We start from the raw sequence: 20521 nt of genomic DNA, 5'->3' as shown, positions 1-20521 counted from the left end.
TAACCACCAACATAGCCCAATTACTTCAAAAATAAGTTGCTTGCCATTAGCGTGTTCCTTCACATTTTACGTCGCCTCTGGAAATATGGATAGTTGCCTGCAGCGTCTAAAAGTTAGGCTTCAGGAGTGAGATTGGTTGGATGAGGGAAAGAACATTAAGGTAAGCCAATCAGAGGCAGAGTAGGGTGGTTCCATTCCTTTCGCCAACAGGGGAGGAAAAAACGCTACAGGTGACGCGACATGACTCGCAGATACGATCTTCTGCTGGCGCTGGCGGTTATCAAACAGCATTGCATTACTGCGGGCACCCCCTTCTGGACTGGGGTTGAATTGCCTGTATTCGTCGTAAGGCTTCATGCACCGAACCGAGATGTCCATACCGTGACGGTTCGGTACGAATACATGTACCGTGCCACCCCTAGCAGTAATACAATTCAATTTTGAATACTAATTACAATATTGTTATTAAATTATATGTTTTATTAAACTGTAAAACACACAAAACAAGAATAAATATAATTTAAAAAAACTGTAATTTATGACCAGTGAAATAGTGTCACGCCTGTCTTTGGCACGTGTGGTGAAGTTAATTTTAAATGCGTCCTACACGCAAATCAATCCCATTACTCAACAAATTGGCAGGTTTAGTATAATGGACACCGTTTACAAAACATAATGCATTTTCATTTGTGCGCCAGTGTGTGCAGATAAGCAAATATCCACAGACACACACACACACACACACACACACACACACACACACAAAAGCACCTGCACAGTACCCATCTGTTTTCTGCAGGGGATATCATTGTATTCACGGAACTGAATAAGCAACATCAAAGACTTTGCAGGACGTGGCTGTCTATAAAAGCTTTCACCGGCTCTGAACTGGACATTTAGTATTCCTCTCCAATTGGGTCAGCGCAGGTAGCATTACTACAGACTTGAAAAGTGGAGCTGCTTCGCGACGGATCAAAGTGCAATCTAAATAAAATATCAAAAGTGCAGAGCTTCGGTTTACATGAAGGCTGCTTATTATGCAAGTTTATGTTAAAGGAATCTTTTTGAAAGCACACTGCAGATGTTCACAGGCATGGCTAATTAACAGCCATAACCATGCAGCAAATAGGATAACTCCACGTATCTTTACATTCCCTCCCTAGGTGCTGCACTGCGCTGCAAAACGTGCTTGCAAATGCATTAACTCAAGAAATTAACATCTAGCGCGACCCTGAACTTCACAAGTTCTCGCCGCTAACCCTTTACCTTAATGCAGTTCCAAGTGTAACAATGTCTTGTAGTTCTTAAAAACACACTATGAGTGCTATTGACACGTCAAACTGGTAGTCTGCATGCTGCACGGTGATGTTAGCACAGCGTGACGCACTCTTTTAATTAAATGACAAACTGAGAGGAGAGGCCTTCGTGGAGGGATGAGTGATGGGTGATGATTCTGCCATGCAAAACCCCCTTCCTGAGCTCACAATATCTCTTTCAACAACGCTATTGAGAAGACAAGAAAAATCTGAAAGAAGCCTTGCAGCACATACGCCGGTTTGATGTTTACTGGAAATGTTCCCATATTATTTTCACGAAGCCTGTGAACCTGTCATTGTCACTCAGCTTCAAGAATAAGAGCAGCTTTCCAGGAAAATAAGAGTCGGACTACAGGGATTGGATTTACAGACCCGTAGTACCGTCTTTTGCATCATGGTCTCCGTCGCAATTTTCGAAAGGTGCTGGGAAAAAGCCAGGGATAGGAGTTGGCTGGGAGATAAATTATGCACTGTTGCGTTTCACTGGAGTGCTTCATAAGGATTAAGATCCTTAAGTGAAAAACAAGCGCATGGATAATTCACCAAGAGAATATATCTTTTTTTTCCTGCAAAACAGACTTGTGAGTTCAACTTACTTGATCCGCAATAGCACGGCCCAGCTTGTCCATTCTTGATCCGGCTTCTGCAATCTTCTTGGCAGCACTAATCACATCAGAGGTGTTTTTGAGTGGTCCTTTACCCCTGGGGGAAAAAAAAACAGTTTCATTCACAGTTACTGTTCTGTGAGCAGTGTCATGTGACGTGCTAGTGACTATGTGCAAGCATGAATGATACATGTCAAAACGTTCAACAGACAAGAATGGCTGGTCATATTGACAAGGTTGTTGGAAAAAAAAACAGGCTTGTTTCACAGCCTCACACTCACAGGAACACAGCGCAGCATGAACAGGGCTTTTTGGGCAAAACGAGATCAATTCACTTCCAATTGATTAATCTCATTAAGGAGGAACATCCCTCTCCAACATGCTTCCATTCACTAGTAGCTTGAAGACTTCGAGGGTGGTACGAATGAACGAGATACGCATAAGACAGACAGATGGCGTGAGCTAGCAGCAGCTCCCACCCACTTCTGTGATGTCTGGTCAGCTTCCTGGGGTCACTGCCACTTCAGTTCATTTAATAGTTCTGGCCTCATCTATCCCAGTGTCCCATCTCAGCCCACCCCCTCGCAGCTCCGTGGTTACGATCCGGCCAGCCATTTGCCAGTTCTGTGTGCCCACAAGGGACTGCGGGGCACAGTTGGCAAGTGGCGCAACCTGGATTCAAAGCTGCTCTCTTCAGGCTAAACTGAACAATCCAACCCACAACAGATGGAATTTTGTGTTTTTGCTCTTCCTCTACACTCACCCCTCCCTATTACTCTCTCTTTCGGTGCCGTTCAGACAGGATCCTCCTGGCAGCACTGCATCCATCAAAACAGTCACAGGAATTCACTAGAGACACTGTTCCAAAAAGAAAATGCACCCCACAAAGAGTGACCAACACTTCTAACATTTTGAAACACAAAGGACGGGTTATTTTGATGTTGCTTTGGTGGATGCCCACCCGCAACCCGCCCTAGGTGAGAGTGTGGCCACTACAAGGTGACTGTCGAGCAAAGGTGACTTCATCTCACTTGACAATCCCACACTCAGATATGCAAATCTGACTGAGTGCCCATGAATTAGCCACTGATACTGGTTCCAGATGGGGGTAGTGCAATTTTTTTTGTGTGTGTGTGTGCGCGCGCGCGTGTGTGTCATAACTGCTCAAGCACTGGACCACAGCATGCACAGGCAGGTGGCTCCGAAATATGTGACACGAATCCAGGCAACGCATGCTTTATTCATGAGCAGAAAGGAACATAAGCAGAATTGGTGGCAAGCCGCTTCTCTGCAGATACTGATGCCGGATAAAGGCTCCCAAAATCAATTTCCTCTTTATAGCATTAACCTTCATGGGACTGTGTACCCATCCAAGGTCGAGGGGCAATAATTTGGGCGTGGACTGAATTAACTTGCCGAGACCTTCACTCAGCACATTTCTGCAGGTGACACATCAGCACCGATTGCCATTTTTCATGCAAATGCCACCAAATCTGTGCAACTACACTGACAGATGTACTGCAGCCTTGTTGCTTTTTATTCGAGACAATGACAGATTTCTGGGGGCCTTCAACGAGAGGTATGAGTGTCACCTTCAACGAAAACAATACTATTCTCTTGCCTAAAACACAAAACAGCCAACAGATACATCATGTTTAGGGCACTAATGAAAATAGTTGATGAACATTTTAATGAACATAAATATACGATATTAATAAATAATGATAACTCTTGATTATTTAAGCCCGTGTAGTGGCACAGAAAACCTTTGTGAACCATCAAAAAACACCCATTAAACTAGTTGCATTCCATTTTGTTCCCATATATGTGTATGTGTGTGTTTTTATTATTATTATTTTTTTTTAAATATTGTATTTGAATATTTGGTCTAAAAAAAAAAAAAAATGATATTCAAATGTGTGTTTATTTAAATGATATTTAACGAGAAAGACATTTAATAATCAAGTTTGTCACCATTTCTATGCTTATGATTAGGCATTATACACAATGTCCTACAACAACATTACGTTCTATCTCAAGGTTTTCTTTTAGTTGAAAACGTGTAATATGAGTGTATATATTAGGGCTGCACGATATATAGCATGCGATTCATGCGCATCTTGTCAGTAAAGCCGGTTACGTGAATAGTAATAAATCTCCATCACGTGCTTTCAGATGGAGCAGCATTTAATACACAGAACTCTTTCGACCTCTTAAAAAAATATTTGATTCTAAAACAACAAAGGGCAGGAAATGAAAGTGATATTGCATAGCTTGTCAGTTTACTGACGAGATGCGCATAATCTCATGCGATATATCATGCAGACTTAGTATATACACATTTTTAATTAGAGCTGTGCAACAATTAATCATGATTAATCGCATCCAAAATAAGTTGTGTACATGTGTATATTTATTATGTATATAAATAGACACACATGCACTGTATATATTTAAGATAGATATGATTTTTATATATTAAATATATTTACATATTATATGAATATAAGTGTATACATGTAAATATTTTCTAAATATATACTGTATGTGCGTCTTTATATATACACACATAATAAATATACAGTACACACACATATATAATGCAAACAAAACGTTTTGCACAGCCACCCAGTGAATTTAGTTTAGTGACTTTTAGTTTGCATGCTTAGGATTTATAATGGATTCCCTACATTTACAGCCAGCAAAGCAACAAACATTTGTGCATACCCCTTGTGTGTGTGTGTGTGTGTGTGTGCGTGCGCGTGCGTGTGCGCATGCACATGTGTAAAATTTTATACTTATAAGTCTAAATATATATAGTTATATAAGACTACATATAATTTTGTTTATATTTAAGAAATGAATTGTGGTGGACAAAAATTTGGCACATCAGTATTCAAGTGTTCACTGAATACTGGAATGGAGACTTGTTCCTGAACAGGAGGAAGCAGCAAACAAAGCTGCTTTTCCCCTATTCTTGAGATAAAGCTGAGTGACAGCCATCCTACAGTCATTACTATGTGTGCAATATTGGCAAACGGTGTCCTCAGCATGAGCCACTTTAAAAAGGGGTCTTGGTTAGCATAGGCAGGGAGAAGCGATAGACCTAGACATTTTCCATCTCTGTCTCTCTCACCCACACACACACACACACACAGAGTCCTCTGGGAGAGCAGATGGCAGTCACTCTCAGGTGTGCGGCCCATGAGCGTGCACTGTCACACCTAAAATGGCCTTTTCCCTGATTCTGTCAGCATACAGGGGAGGAATTCAGGTGACCTTTTCTTGCGCCAGCAGCTCCTGCCCTTTGTTGTTTTAGAATCAAATCTTTTTTTAAGAGGTCGAAAGATTTCGTTCCCTTTCAAACCCTTTCTTTTGGGATCACATATGATGAAAAGAGAATGAGGCAGGCAAATGAGGCAGGTAAAAAGCCCCCCAAAAAAATCCACAGCTCATTTGCTTCCACTGAGAAAGGAAAAAAGGTTCCATGAGATGGAACCGAGTGCTTGTCTCAGTTAATATTAGACCTTACTAATTGATGGCCGATTTAGGTAAATGACAGGGGAAATTAGGTATAAAAAAAAAATTAAAAAAATTAAAAAAAGATTTCACCAGTCTCTCTTTCAATATTGGAAAAGATTTCCCTCTAAAAAGGCTTGTGCACATTTCATTGCCAATGCAAACTGCCATACAAACCAATATAAAGCTGAAGCACTGAGCCGGGACGCCGTGAAACCGGAGCAGTAGTGCATGGCCAGAGAGGTCTATTGAGTTGAGTTGAGTTGAGTCTAAAAGAGAGGTGTGTGTATGTGTGGTTTTTGACAGGCATTCGAGAAGGCAAGAGGGCAGTTTGAGCTCACCTGGTGAAGTCTGTCATCTCCATCATGATCATGCACATTTGCTTGGCCAAAACGATGATGTCATTTCCGCTGTCATCCCACTTGGATACCTCGGCGTCCAGCTTGCTCTTCTCCTCCTGGAAACTGGCCACCTGCTCGGCAATCTTCGCCTTCTGCTCCTGGGGTAGCTGAGCCATGATGGCCTGCCAATTCCACAGAGAATCTCATATATAACACACCGTACATAAATCTGCTCACGATACGCTGATCTATGACTGTTAATGAGGAAAAGAGATGACAAAGGATATGCAATTAAAAAAGAAAATTGATGTTCAATCCCCCTTCCTGCTTCTTTCTTCGCATCTCTCTTACACCTTCCTTTGTCCTTCTCTCACTCTCTCTTTCTCCCTCTCATTTCTTGCATGACCGGCCCGGCCTGAGCGAGCAGGAGAGATTTTACAGCTTTGGCTGGTGGCGTATGGGCTATGAAACATTCCTTTAATTCTGTAAAAGGTTCACAACCTTTCAGAACTATGCTGAGCAATGCTTTCTGCAGCCTCAATAGCACTACAAAATGCGAATGAAGAGGCCAGTTGAATGTGCCACTGCGTTCAGCTCATCAAAGATGAACAGTAAAAGAGCATGATTAATTTAGTTAAATATCAAGTGCCAACCAGCTGTGATGCAATCCCTTGACAGGCTCATGGACATTTCTTTTTGGTCAATTTGAGGCATCACACTAATTAGTCCCAACTATCAAAACTCGGTGGTCCGATATATAGATTCGGTTTAATAGTTGGGGTAGCACAACGGTTTTCAACATTAATAAGAAATGTTCCTTGAGCACCAAATCAGAATATTACAACGATTTCTAAATGACTGGAGTAATGGCAGCTAAAAACTCAGCTTTGCCATCATAGAACTAAATTACATGCTAAAAAAAGTATTCAAATAGGAAAGCTATGTTTTATGTTCAGTATGTAATATTTTGCAATACAACTATTTTTACTGTAATTTTAACAAATAAATGCAGCATTGGAGAGCATAACAGAATTTTTAAAATGTTTCCAGAACATAAAACTACTCCAAAGCACAGTAGTGCAAAGAAAATTCTCACAAACAATTAAATTTTTCGGCCTCATAAACTCAATTTTCTCTTTAAATTTGGAGCACCGGCAAACACGTAGCACACATTAGTGCATTAGTGACTGGGATTCACACTGGAGCTGGGGACTAAATCAAAAGCCTCTGGGGGGGTGGAACAGGAGGCTGGACAGTGATTACAGACTTATATAATCACATTCTCACTCAAGCACAACCTCCACTGCCCCGTTTTCTACAACTCTCTAAACAAAAATACTACTCGCTTCTCCAGCAACAAGGTTCAACGGAAAATGTAAGTCTTCTGCAGCGCTTTTATCTTTAACAAAAGCTTTCTGTTCAAGTATTGAGCTCTTAAAAGTCTCCTGCCATCCCCTAGACGATTAGAGCTGAATATTTTTACGGTTTTTATTTGTTTTCATCAACATGCTCGCATCACTATGGAAAAGGAGGGCGAGAGGTCTGTAATTATATTCATGCAAGCTTGGGGAACAAAGAATATGCGACCAGCACAGCGGATGTAAATATGAATAGATGACAGCCTTACACGACCAAGAACAAGTCTTATTGACAAAAGAAAAATGCAAAATTTTAAAATGCATTTATAAAAAAAAAAAATAAAAAAAAATTGGGCCACGTATTGCTTTCCATTTGTGCTGTCACACAAGGAACTCGGAAGAAGTGCTCACAGGAAAAGCTAGCACTCTTACTAACAAGATTCCCAAACACAACTTACCTCTCTCACACAACACTGAATTTAAAAAGGAAAACAGGATGCCAATCATCAGCAGTGTCTACCATCACCACAGCTGTGGACTAGAGAATATATTCAAACTAATAATAAAATAATAATAAAAAATATATATATATTCACTGTTCCTTCCAGCTATGTAGGGATGGATTTTCATAAGCATTACCAAGGCAACAGAGGAGGATGTGAAGGGAGGGGGTGAGAGAGAGGAGGAATGGAGGTAGAGAGGGGGCGAGGTTTGATGTCTGTTTCGCTGGTGGCAACATCAGGAGCGCTGTTGACATGAAATCAGTGCAGAATCTTAAAAACACTGATTCAGAGTTCCTGTGCTATTGGAGCTCAACAGTAAAGCAAAGGTGGATTTGGCCGTGATGCTGCAAATCTGACCTGTGAATAGAGCGTTTAGCACCTCGCAACGCTGTCTACGACTCTTTAAATAGACTGTGATAAAGTTTTATTATAGGAACACTGAAAAAGATGAAAATTACTACATCCCTGGACAGATTCCATACACGTATCTACAAAGGAATCTAATTTTAGGATCGAGTTGGACACCTTTTGACATCCCTAAGTGGCTTCATAAACTGGTCGACCATGAAACCAAAGCTGTGAACTACAAAAGCCCCAACTCTCACCCGAGCGCTCTGTCCGGCGATGAGCTGATCGTCTTCCGTCTGCACGCTGGTCCTGCTACGAGAATCAAAATCTTCTGTCTCAAAGTCAGAGTCGTCCAGTTCCTCTGGGGTCTGTGGGGAAAAAGAAAAGCACAGGGGCGGGGAGAGATGTAGAAAAGCATTAGCAAGCTCTTTCAACAACAAGTCACTTACAAACTGCAGCTAAAGCTTAAGGCCCCAATATACTCACAGCAAAGTTAAAAAGTAGCACGAAATATATAATATATGTATACTGTTAGCAAATATTCTGATGCCATTTGGCATTGCTATTCTTCTTGTCTGGAAAGTTTGCACGGGCAAGTCGTTTTAAATTCTTTAACACCTTTCTCATATTGTAAATAAAATGTTACATTTTCTAAATGTTAGTAGTGATGCCACTCAATACTGATAAGTTGTGGATGATTGCCTCTTCTAAAGCCCTATTCGGACGAGATTAGTTTTACATGGAGAGGTGGGGTAAAGTAATTTTTACCAGAGCTTCTCAGTGATTTTAGTCCCGTCCGAATGTGCCATCTCAGTAATCGTTACGGACAATGTCAGTAAAGACTACGACGACTTTTACCTTCTGTAAAAAGGTCTGGAAGAATTACCTCAGGTAATACTAATCCCGTTCGAATAGACCAGCAGTAAATATGTACGTAAATATCCAGTAATTTCCTATTTAGAAGTAGTTCTCCATGTTTTTTCCACACTTGAAGCATTCAGTTGCGTTCTAGGCGGTGGGACAAGTCTGTGGCAAACCTCGAATGTTTTCTGCACATGATAACACATACCATTCAGATCAAAAAGAAGGTCGAAAGCACTTGTTAGAGGCACGAAACTTCTGTTAGCTTTAGGTTAATGCCCTTTTTGCAAACAGAATCCAATCATAATTTAATAAATCGATCGATGTAGCACACACGACGACAGGGAGGTGACGGCAGTGCGTAAATCGAGTTACCCACTTCTGGTAGTTTTACTGAGATTTCTTATCCCGTGCGAATTGACCATTAATATTACAGACGTCCTGTGGTAAATTAACATTACTCCATCTACCCTTGTGAAACTAATCCAGTCCGAATAGGGCTTAAGACCTGGGGACCCACCGCTTTGCACATTTTGCATGTCTCCCTTATTTAACACACCTGATTCAGATCATCAGCTCATTAGGAGAGATCTCCATGAACTGCACTGAGTGTGTCAGATAAGAGACACATACAAAATGTGCAGAGCAGTGGGTCCCCAGGACCAAGATTGAAAACCACTGTTCTAAGAGGCTTCTTACATGATGTGAGCAGTTTTTAACATGTTGCTATGTGGTTGCTAGGTCCTTGTCTAACAATATTCTACTCCCTGGATAGGTCCGGGTACCTCCTTCAATGCAACAAAAAGTGATTTCTTGAAGCTTAACACTTGGCATAAGTAATTTGAATAAACACCAACCCCAAAGGATGAGCAATTATAATAGTGACACTTTCCATAGCAAGCACCCTATGCATTCAAAACCTACCTATGCATTTTTAAAGTGAAAATGTAATGTTGGAAGTTTTAGCAGTAAAACGTTTCTACTTGTCTGCAGTAAAGAGAAGCAGAATGATCTGGTGCACCAATGCAGCGGGTGCCCCACGTTTTCCATGTACTGAACTGAACTCTCTCTCTCTCTCTAATCCCTGCACTGAATGCCAAACATGCCTATTATAACTCTACTGCTCTATTAGTATGCACTTGCGAGCAGAGGGACCTGTTTGCAGAGGGAAATGGTGGAGAATGGGGAGGGGCGGCGAGGGGGAAGAGCCCTTACTGACAAGAAAATGCATTTCAGCTTGATAGGAGAAAGGACGAGATGTGAGAAGATACGGATGTATTATTTCGCCGGTGCTGCAAGCTGTGCTTATCCGACTGTCTGTACAATCCATTTATGAGGAGATTCTGACTGGCTCACGATGCAGCTGCTCCAATAATAGACACCTCAAGCATCCCAAAACTCTGCCTGCTGAAGATGACATCAAAACAACATACAGGCCAAACAAAGTCAGTCAAGGTGTGGACAATGGTTTAGAAGTGCCCAGGCTCATCTCATAAACGCGTTTTGCTTTATTTAGAGAATAACACAGTGCTAAAACTTTAAATTACTACTTGTTGCTAGCAGGGTTGTGAATATGCCTACTGAAATCGTATTTAACTCCTGAATTTAAATGCAAGGAAGTAAAACAAAAACTAATTCAAATTTTAAGACATTAAGACTGTGAATGTGAATTTGTATTTTTTTTTTTTTTGGAAGAAATTAATTTCTATTACAAATAAATACTCTTCAAGTGAACTTTCTATTCAAAGAATTCTGAAAAAAAATATATATATATTATGGTTTCCACAAAAAAAAAAAAATTCACTATCTTGAGCATCGGAATGATTTCTAAAGAATCATGCAACGGAGTGATGGCTGCTAAAAATCCAACTTTGCAATCAGAAGAATAAGTTACATTTTAAAATTGTAATATTTTACAATATTACAGTTATTTTGATCAAATAAATGCAGCCTGGGTGAGCCAAAACTTTATATATTGCTGAACTTTTGAACAGTACTGTGGATAGAAGCTTCTATTTAAAATGTATATTTCATGACATTTAATAAATTAACTTTTGGACAGGTTGGAACAACTTTTCATTTCCAAGAATGCATTACCTTCTCCTGAATTTCAATTCCATAAATTCATCTTCCTGTCAATTCCAATTCCTGTGTGATGCCATCCATTAAATTCAAATTCCAACCTATGAACTACAAGGAAGCCAATTCTGGGAATTCTAAATTTCGCACAACCCTAGTTGCTTGTATAGATCTACCATGTGCCAAGCAATAGGAACCACAGACAGCTTAAAAATATCTACCTTGCCATCCAAGAGAATGCATCACATGTACAAACTAGGGCAGTAGTGAGCAGGCATTTGAATAAACAGCCCGAGACGCCTGAAGCAGTGTAGGTAAGCTGAGGTGCCTTTACAGGCTACAGTAACCGCTCGGCAGCTATGAGGATCTCTGCTACGGAAGGGCCATTAGTACCAGTGACATCCCCTCAACAGAGGAGTGGAGGGCTGCCTGCCTGTCAAATATTAGGTGACGGCCGGTCGGCGAGGACTACGAGTGCAGTACTTACCGAGGTTAAAGACTCTGTCCATCTTAAGTAGCCTAAGCCGCACACTTGTCTCTTCCGATCGAGGATTTCCCGTGCAGCGGAGAGGTTGATGCCCATTGGGCACTAGTGTTGGCTGATTGGCTAGCGCTCAAGCTCTGTCTAAATATATGTGCTTGACATGGCGTGCGTGTGGAGGGAAAGCAACTTGAAAGTCAAACATTAAAGTACTTTTTTTTTTTGCTATCTCAGTGTCTGCAGGATGTATTAAAACAGTGCTCTCTAACAAACTCCAGCGATCGCCAGACCTTTGGGCGGTTTTCTTATCGGTTTGGACGAGTCGTCTCAGAACAAGGGCCCTGAAGCGTTTAAAAATACTATACGGTCAGAAAGGAACAAAACAAGATAGCAAAGATCACGCCTCTCCTTTCGACTCGATGCAGGCATAAAGCGTTGGGGGCATGTTCAACACTCATGTTAAACCAACAGCAAATAAGTAGATTCTGTCTGCCAAAGGGCCTTTAGTTTTAACCATTGAATCAATCTAGATAACTAGAGAAGGATGTCTGAAGTGGAAAATGAATGAGGCACTACAGCTCTCCAAGGATTTGAAAGTAAAGGGGAAAATGCTAATTAAATCCCCTTTCTAAAAAATCAATTGCGTATTATAATGCAAATAAAATGCAATGGATTCCCAATCTACTTTTGTGTTTATTCTAATTTAAGCCCACTGTTATTAATGAACATTTCGGTACAAGTCAGATAGTTTCTTCTGCATCAAACTAGTGAGTTGATGTGAATCGTCTTGCTTCTTGACATTTGAAAAGAGAGGGTGGGTGGATGTATTCAAACAAAATATGCACATACAAAGGCGGCAAAAAATATAATGCTATCACTTATCAATAGCAAATATACAAGTGCGTGTATGTGCTGCCCAATTTCCGGAGGCCTTTTAATCGAATGTTACTCCGGCTTCATTATCCGGGTCGTGACCGCACTCTTTGCTTTAACTAAAGGCGCTAATACATTCCAACACACTTCCTCATGAGCCAATTATTCAAATTCAGTGTACATTATCTTCGCAATTAATTGAAAAGTCGTTAGTCTGGAACTACGAAAGACGATATTTGCCTCAATTAACGCCTTTAACCTAGTTGTTCCGGCGAAGCGGAGTTAAGGGTCTGTGCGTTTCCCCACACGGCAGGAGCGGACTGTTGTCTGCTTATTGTCAGACTGTTAGCTAACGCTTCACTGCAAGCTAGCAACCATCTGTCCAATGTTACAGTTCAGCTCAGGGAAAGACCATTAACCCTCAGACAACTACAGCTCCAGTAATAATGCACATGGAGAGGGAAATTGTTCAATTAGGTTACCATTTGCCCAAAACAAATTCACCATTAGTTTCTAATAAAGCGGCACATATATGCACACCAGGCTTTTCTTTTTTTTTCCCCTCACACACACGTTCAGTTTGAGTGCAGTATTATTATGAGTTATATATATCTTCACAGAGCAAACCACCAATTAACCCTGCCCTCCTCTTCCCTCTAATTCCAAATGAGTTTTGATATACCTAATTGGAGTTTACCTCACTATTACGAGCTCTTATGAGGGGGGGAAAAAATGCAAGTGCTAAAAAGCACATGGAAGGTCATAAAATTCAGAAACCTGTACTGGAAACCTGTGTGGGTGGCATAGTTAAAGTAATAAACTCTTTAAATGCTCTTTTAAAAGAATAGATGAAAATTTCCTCCAAAAAAAAAAAGTATTTACTCAGTAACAGTAAAGTTTTTTTTTTTATAGTTTTGCCTACAATCTAACAAGTGTTTTAAGTGAGAAAGAAAACAGTACAGGGTTCAAAATTCTTGGAAGTAGGGGTGTCCCCGACTAAGGATTTTCATAGTCGAATCAGAATTTTTGAATCTTGCCGATAGTCTACTAATAGTCGAATCATATGTTTGGGGGCGGGGCAAAATAGATTACATTCCACAGTCATAAATACTGACATTAACACATAGGGGAAAAGGTGTAACGGACGCCTCGCAGATAATGTTTCATGTTTTGATTAAAAGATAGTCAACATTAAACGCAAGCGAAACCCTAAGAATTTACAAAATTTTTTGCAATAGTGCTCTCATTATAATGTTAGGTACATGACAGTAGTTATTAATCTTCTGCATTTCTGTTTTGAGCCACGCGCACTGAAGATGACCAGTAGAATGAAGCATTTGATAGCAGGTTTACAATCAATGGGATTTAAGTTCTCATATAGAATACATTTCGTTATTTATACAACATAGCGTTAATATTACGACTTATAGGCTATCTGCACAAAATCCCCTGGAATGCATAAGTGAACGTGTCTACGTGGCTCTGAATGAACTTATTTTGTGGACGCGTTCTCACAACAACGTGCAGAAACAAGCAACTACACTCTAAAAAATTTGCAGCGCTTTATTATAATAGTGTTCTCATAATGTTATGTATATGACAGTCCCAGTCATAGTTATATGCATTGTTGTTTGTAGTGCTCGCGCTGCGCACTGAAGAGATAAATCACCGTATAGTAGGCTACAATGAAGCACTTACTGCAGCGCAACTCAACCAAATGCATCTTAAACAAGATAAATAATATATACACTATATATAAACCGGCTGAAATGTTTCTGATGTGTCTGAAATCACTTGTACCCTAACTGACCAAAAAAAATCCTGTCTTGGATTTGAGTCTTGTTAAAGATTTAAATCCCTGCTGCCAGGATGCTCCTGTTGGAAAGTGAAACTTAAATCTATAGGGGTGGTTGGATTTATTCACACACACGTGTAAAATATTAAAGCTTCCTTTTCAGATTCTTATTTACAGCATTATCTTAATAGGCTGTATATGAACTTATTGGGAGAAAACCGGTAGTTCTGTGTGAAATCAGACATTTGAGCACCCACATATAGCCAAAATGGCATGATCACAACACCCCATGAATATTCGACTCTGAGATTGGGAGTCGAATCAGGCTCCTCCTATCGAAGCATCGAATCTTCAGGGTCACCCCTATTTGGAAGAGAAACTTTTTTCTATTTACAGGCTTCTGCTCACCCTGATCATTAGCACTGCCTTCCTGATGTCCCTCACGCCATCATATACCAGACGCGAAGCATCAATGAACTCGTTCTCATCCACTGGCTGGCTTGGGTTGGCACTGAGAGCTTCCACGGCTGCCTCTACCTGCTCAGTGAAACGTGGCATCACTGTAAATACACACAGAAAGGACAAACAGCAAGGTCAGAAACAGCAAACTAAAAGGAGGAAAAAAACGGATTAATTTTGCTGGAAACAATTCCGTTTCAACTCAGAAAATATAAGAGAGCTGAAGAACAATTCAATCAAGACATTGCGCCTGTAGAAATATATAATTCAAATTAGATTTGAATTGAATCGACACTTCTAACTTGGAACGCCTGAAACATAGCTGAGTAAATGCAGAAATTCATGGTGGATGTGCTGCTGGATTTTAATGATTGCTCAAGGCAACTTTTAATCAGGCTTTACTTGACTGCGAGAATGGCAGATGAGTACACTTAATCCAGAGGCACCCTTAAATGAATCAATCACAAGACAGGTGGCAGCAAGACCTCAAAGCCACACAAAGTCTCTCTGCATTCAAAGGCTATGGGAACATTTTGAGGGTTGCTTCCTATGCGTTCTGTGGATGGCATTTACCAGTTTATTCCCAGAGGGTATTTAATGACATTGAGTGTATGCAACACAAATGAATACCTTCTGGCTTGGAGACCACATTAAGAGCTTTGCGCTTAATGAACCAAATTAAAAGTTGAGAAGTAAACCAAACAAACAGACTGGCTGTTTAAAAAAAAACTGTAACTGGATTGATTGCAAAAAGCTTTCATGGCTAGAATACGGTTTCTTCTCTAGCTTATCTCTGCTGCATTTCATGCTACATTTTGGGCTGAACAAGCACTAGGGATACGTATTTAGACTGGGCCATCTGAGACCAAACCTTCACGAAATTCGGTTGACTCATTCACCTGATTCAGCATGATCTATAGCAGTTTGCCCAACCACTTCTTGAAGCCGGCCCTCCAGCCATGCACCACCTCCCAGCCATAAAATAATAGTCCCTCCCTATAGGCTCTGAACACATCTACATTAATACTCATTATCATTCACAATTTAGGACTGCACTGGGGAGTACAGTAGCAGGAAGAGATTGAATAAGACGACGTATGTTTGGAAAAAAGAGAATAGTTGGAATTTGCATTAACAAAAGGTTTTTGGTAAGCCTTTAGGCTTATAGGGCATGAGGTTTAACAGTAATTAAAGCAATCGTTAGTGACATAACATTCTCTTCTTTGCCAATATGGCCCAGCTATTTGTTTTAGTGCAAGGCTGAACAAAGTACACAAAATGTGACATAGTAATTCCCAAGAGAAAGTCCGCAAATGAACGGGAAAATCTTACGCTTTGTCCCAGAGGAACAAACCATCTCTGTAATTTTAGTCTTAAAAAGGTTCCTGAAGGCATCCGAATGCTATTATGTAACTGCACATGAAAGTAATACTCCGTTTTATCAACCAGAAAAGAGTAACAGTATGCTTTATCTTCCTAATAAAGCTAGAGTGCAGACACTGGTCACAGGCAGTGTCACAAAACTTAGTGAGCTGCCTATTTAGACAGCACATTTGGCCATGGCTATGTTACACAACCTTGCGAGGAAGTAGATAAAGTTACTTTTATTTTAAAATCAGCAGTCTTCTACCAACACCCTACAAACCCACTCAAGGAAATTCTGGCCCAGATGGCAGCAGCGCTATTTTTGGATGCCTGTGCAGCATTTTCAGATATTAGACAAGAACAATGGATTTTAAATAGAAATTAAATCACACATACACAAATGCAATCGCCAAAAATAATGTTAAATGGATAGTTCTGACTAAGATTGGATGAAGCATGTTCGAAGCAGCTTTAGACAATAATAAATGTATTATATTACTGCACCCACAATTCTGGTTATGAGTAGGGATTCTCCGATCAGGATTTTTGCAGCCGATACAGAGTACCGAATTCTTGTCATGGTGATCGGCCATTTTTGGGGGTTTCTAGCTTTTAGACTAGTCGACTAATCGGATACAAAACTTCCGTTTAAACGACAGTCAAATTAGTCGTAGTGCACATCCCTAATCTAAAGCTAAACACGCTTTATTCAAGCCCTTTCAGCTCCGTGCGCTTGCTCTTTCTCTCCAGATGCACGCTGGCGCCAAGTTCAAGGGCTCAAAATTATAGATTAGATTACTTTCACTAAAACACAGCAGAAAAAAAAAATGCTGCAATTATAGTTGTTTTTCTTACTATTTATCCATCTATAACCTACGACTCAAACCAGATGTAACAAGACGTTTCTGATCTACATTTAGCATTATTAATCTGTAGGCTAAGAACATTTATATAGGCTACATATATATATATAAATATAATTGCTGTTAGATGGCTAGATGAGATGAGAACGTTTTGATTAGGCCTATCTAATGTTACAGAGAGGACAAAATAAATAGAAACATTTAAATTCCAATATGGAGAAGTCTGCTGTAACTCATAAGGTTTAATATTGTCCAATATAAGACTAAAGAGAAAAAAAGAAACTGAAATATTTAAACTACTGAAAGAACAAAATGGAGCAGTCTGATCACGGTCCACGGGTGCAGCGGATAATCCACGGGCCGGGTAATAAAAAAAAATGCATTCTGGGTGGATAAAATAAATCATAAATGATGCAATATTAACAACATTTTTTAAATACATTTTTTCATTAGGCAGACGATTTAATTTGTGTGTTCGCCTGTTTGGAAGTTGCAGTGACAGAAACGGTGACATTCCAAATAAAGTTTAAAAGGAGTAAAGCCTCTGTTAACGCTATTGAGTAGGCCAATATGGCCAAAGATGATATTTTGTTTTATAAATAAATGTTCATAGAACGGCTGCGATCAGCTCCAGGGCCAGTGGAGCCGTAAAGCCTGTGCTCCGCAGACATGTGTAGTGATGAGCAGATCAGCCCTAAGGTTACTGAATCTGTTGTTAAAAATGAACCATCCATTCATCCAACCATCATCATGCAAAACATACACGACATATTGCGAATTTTTCATTGTTTCTCGAAATGTCGTAGCATTTCCACAACGACAATGACTTGCAGCATATGTCCCCACGCATCAGAGATTGGCCAAATGTATGAGTACTGATCCGAGTCATAAAATGTGATTATCGGTCGATACCGATCTCCGGCCGATCGATCAGAGCATCCCTAGTTATGAGTTATGATTTTAGCAGCATTATTTGTTTCTTATTAAATGTTAATACATATTGCCTTTTCCACGACCGCCAACTACAAAAACAACAGATTTTGGCTCATTTTACATAAAAACTGGCTGTAGCTACAGACATTTACGGCGAAAAATAATTTCAGGTCTATAGTGTTCTGGTTTATACCTGTATCAGTGAGAAGCTTGGTGGCTTCCAGAACCTTCTCCGTGTAGACACCAGGTTCATAGTTGTCCATCTCAGATGTGACCACATGGACCACACGGGCAGCTCTACCTCGAATGGCTCCAGCGGTGCGATCCAGGCCATCGACATCCTTCTCTTGCAGAGCGATGACACATTTGTTAACATCCTCCAGAATGTGATTTTCTAAAGCAAAAAGAATGAGAAATTCACAAGTGAAGACCATGTTTAAAATAACTAAGGAAAGAACACTGGAGAGTGTACAGAGCTAACCACAATGCAAAGCATGAAGACAGGAAATCCTCATCCTTCATGCTGTATTTACATTGTCCCTGACTTAAGAACATTAAAGGGAACCACAAGGGCGGATGAAAAAAAGATTAAACACACACTCAGACAGTTTAGTAATGGGTGTCTGGGAAATGCAAATCAACATGGTAAACTGTAATCTGTCCTTGAGAGGAGGTGAAGGCAGTCAGTCAGCCTACAGCTTAACAAGAGCTCTTAAAGGCCACGTCTGACAGGGTGATGGTAAGTCTTTAACATTCGTGATTGAATGTCAATTCCACAAGAGAGAATTGACACTCAAGAGCTTTTGTCTGCTCCTGAGAAGCTAATGAACTTCTTTAAACGTGGCCACTAAACGACCCATGATCGGAAGTGACCCGTGTCATCAGTTGCTGACAGAGATGTCGGTGTAAAGGCTATTCACCTCTTCTGCACGAAGCTATTATGAGTCTGGTACAACCAGACAGGAGCCAAGCAGCCTATCATTAGACTGAAATAGGCTAAAATCATTCTTTATGACATTCTGGTGAAGTTGTGCTATTGCTGAAGAATACTGTCAGAAAGTGTTTAAAACACTTACAAATGAACAAACATGTCGGCAGTGTGGAAGTATTTAAAACTGTTGGAGAAAGACAAAAATCATTACAAGCACTAAAAGCGAGAGACTGTTTACTGCTGCATTTCATGTCTCCGATGAGAAGTAGAAGGGGTGGCTTTTGCTGGTTAACTGTATGATGATTGAAATTGCAAAATGGCTTTAAACAATTAGTAAATAAACTGCAGAATGTTATCTTTTCTAACATGCACGAATTGCATGTTTTCAAAAGCTGCTTGTTAGCCAGGGGTCAAAGTCCAAAGCGCAAGGAAATTCTGCACTGAAACAGTTACTCGTCAGTTGCTCAGTAACATTTTATGAATTTTTACAGGGCATGTGGCAAAACGTGCAACAAACATCTTCCTAAATTAGTAATGAGAATCATTTATAAATCCGCAGTTGTCAACAAAAAGAAGCACTGACATCTTCCCGTGGGTTTCCGCCAAAACAAAAGCTGAGAAAAAGCAAGAACATTCATAAATGTTAGCATTGTAATTTTACTGTTGTTCTGTAAAATAAAATAAAGCAAGACAATAATAATCATGATGATAATAAATCACAACAGCTCTATTAATACATTTGTTATAATACTCACACAGTGTTCAAAAAGGGATCTGTTAATATTTTCTAATGTTTTAAAAGAAGTCTCTTCTGCTCAGCAAGGGTGTATTTATTAGTACAGTAAAAAACAACAAATATAAATATACATATATACACACACACACATATACATATATATATACTATTAATTTTAAGTTAAATTGAGCTTTGTTGGTATAATGTCAGCTAAATATTTTGTAATTGACCTTTTCTTTGAGAAGCCAGACAAAACAGGCTATTTAATTTATGCAATGCTGAAAAAAAAAAAAACAACAACAACAACAACAACAATAATAATAATAATTTAACAAATTGGGGGGAAATGTGAAAAACCGTGTTAGGTATTCGGCCTTCGGCCCAGTGTTTTATTTTATTCAGCTTCGGCCAAGGATTTTCATTTTGGTGCATCCCTAGCTTTTAACATTGATAACAAAAACTACATTTTCTTGCAGACCAAATCAGCATGTTAAAATTATTTCTGGAGGATTGTGTGACACTGAAGACTGGAGTAAAGGCTGCTAAAAATTTAACTAAAGCCATCACAAAAATAAATTACACATAAAAATATTTTAAATAGAAAACAGTTGAATTATTTGACTATATTACTGTTTTTGGTCAAATAAATGCAGCCTTGGTGAACAAAAACTTCCCAAAACATTTTGAATATTCTGCTAAGCATCTTTTTTTTTTTTCCCCCCCAACAAAAGAAAGTCAGGGGTAGAGTACATGAGCACGGTTTTCATTTGAAAGTGAACACTATCTAAGAGCCAAGATCCAGCTTTACACTTTGTAACGTAGGCTTACCAGACACGCAGAGGAAGTCGTCAATGGAAGTGATGTCATCCACTGCGTCAGTAAGCACTCGAACCTGTTTCTCCCACTGGTCCTTAAACAAATCCATGTTATCCTGGGCCACTTTGCTGTTAGGCTTGGCAGCCAGGGCCAAGGCTGCATTAATCACCTGTAATTATCATAAGCAACCTATTAATCCGCTTTTAAGACGTACAAGAACCAAAAATCACATTACACACTAGGGATGTGCGGGTCTAGTCGACTAAACGGTACAGCTCCTGGTAGTCGACACTGAAATCAATAGTCGATTACACAAGAGAAAAAAAAAATTACCATCAT

General features: G+C 39.8%; 1 protein-coding gene across 1 annotated transcript in view; it reads right to left on the bottom strand.

The window, feature by feature from the left end:
- The window catches only part of ctnna1 (catenin (cadherin-associated protein), alpha 1), a 101819-nt gene that overhangs the window by 13277 nt on the left and 68021 nt on the right, over nt 1-20521 (bottom strand). The window contains exons 11-16 of the mRNA XM_058797205.1: nt 20195-20351; nt 17893-18093; nt 14488-14639; nt 8248-8358; nt 5782-5963; nt 1913-2018 (exon numbers count right to left, since the gene is read on the bottom strand). Of these exons, the coding sequence (XP_058653188.1) occupies nt 1913-2018; nt 5782-5963; nt 8248-8358; nt 14488-14639; nt 17893-18093; nt 20195-20351 (909 nt within the window). The remainder of the gene's footprint in view (nt 1-1912; nt 2019-5781; nt 5964-8247; nt 8359-14487; nt 14640-17892; nt 18094-20194; nt 20352-20521) is intronic.

Source organism: Onychostoma macrolepis, chromosome 14, assembly GCF_012432095.1.
Source record: "Onychostoma macrolepis isolate SWU-2019 chromosome 14, ASM1243209v1, whole genome shotgun sequence".
Classification (NCBI taxonomy): domain Eukaryota; kingdom Metazoa; phylum Chordata; class Actinopteri; order Cypriniformes; family Cyprinidae; genus Onychostoma; species Onychostoma macrolepis.
Note: the sequence above shows the minus strand (reverse complement) of the source record. Positions and strands in the feature narration are given on the sequence as shown.